General features: G+C 51.8%; 1 protein-coding gene across 1 annotated transcript in view; it reads left to right on the forward strand.

The window, feature by feature from the left end:
* Positions 1 to 768, forward strand: part of GRIN2D (glutamate receptor, ionotropic, N-methyl D-aspartate 2D) — a gene marked incomplete at its 3' end in the record, with an annotated part of 39,383 nt that overhangs the window by 38,163 nt on the left and 452 nt on the right. The window contains exon 10 of the mRNA XM_005879586.1: positions 577 to 764. Coding sequence (XP_005879648.1) covers positions 577 to 764 — 188 coding nt within the window. The remainder of the gene's footprint in view (positions 1 to 576; positions 765 to 768) is intronic.

The following is a 768-nucleotide window of genomic DNA, read 5'->3' on the forward strand; positions in this document are numbered from 1 at the left end:
GAGGCAGCTGATCGATGTTTCTAACTCTCTATCCCTCTCCCTTCCTCTCTGTAAAAAATCAATAAAATATATTTAAAAATTAAAAATTAATTAATAATTAATTAAAAATAGTTTCTACCTTCTGGTAACGTGGTGAGGATTACATGAGTTATTTAAGTAGGTGGACAGTGCCTGGCACAGTATTAGCGATCAGTAACATTGTATTATTATTTCTATGGTTCCCTTTTTGAGCCTCAGCCCCGCTTCAAAAGGAAGGCCTCCTCCATTTAGGCCTCCTCTGGAGGACTCTGGTGAGGATTCAACCAGTAATTATTTCGTCTGGGTCACAGCTAACATCTCTCCAGCCCTCCCTCTGCACCAAGCACCATCTAACCCTCGCAGCAATCCCCGGGGAAGTGTGGCTGTTGTCCCCATTTTACAGATATTGAAACTGAGGCACAGAGAGGTGCAGCTTGCTCAAGGAGCGTTATTAGTGACGGGAGCAGTTGGAGGTGAGGGGTCTCGGGGGTTCGGGGCTGGGCCATGAGGGCATTGGGGTGCGACTGACCCTGCCCTTTATGCCCCCCCTGCCCCCAGGAAGCTGGACGCCTTCATCTATGACGCGGCTGTGCTCAACTACATGGCCCGCAAGGATGAGGGCTGCAAGCTGGTCACCATCGGCTCCGGCAAGGTCTTTGCCACCACGGGCTACGGCATCGCCCTGCACAAGGGCTCCCGCTGGAAGCGGCCCATCGACCTGGCGCTCCTGCAGTTCCTGGGGGACGGTGC

Source organism: Myotis brandtii, unplaced genomic scaffold (assembly GCF_000412655.1).
Source record: "Myotis brandtii unplaced genomic scaffold, ASM41265v1 scaffold601, whole genome shotgun sequence".
NCBI classification, from domain to species: Eukaryota; Metazoa; Chordata; class Mammalia; order Chiroptera; family Vespertilionidae; genus Myotis; species Myotis brandtii.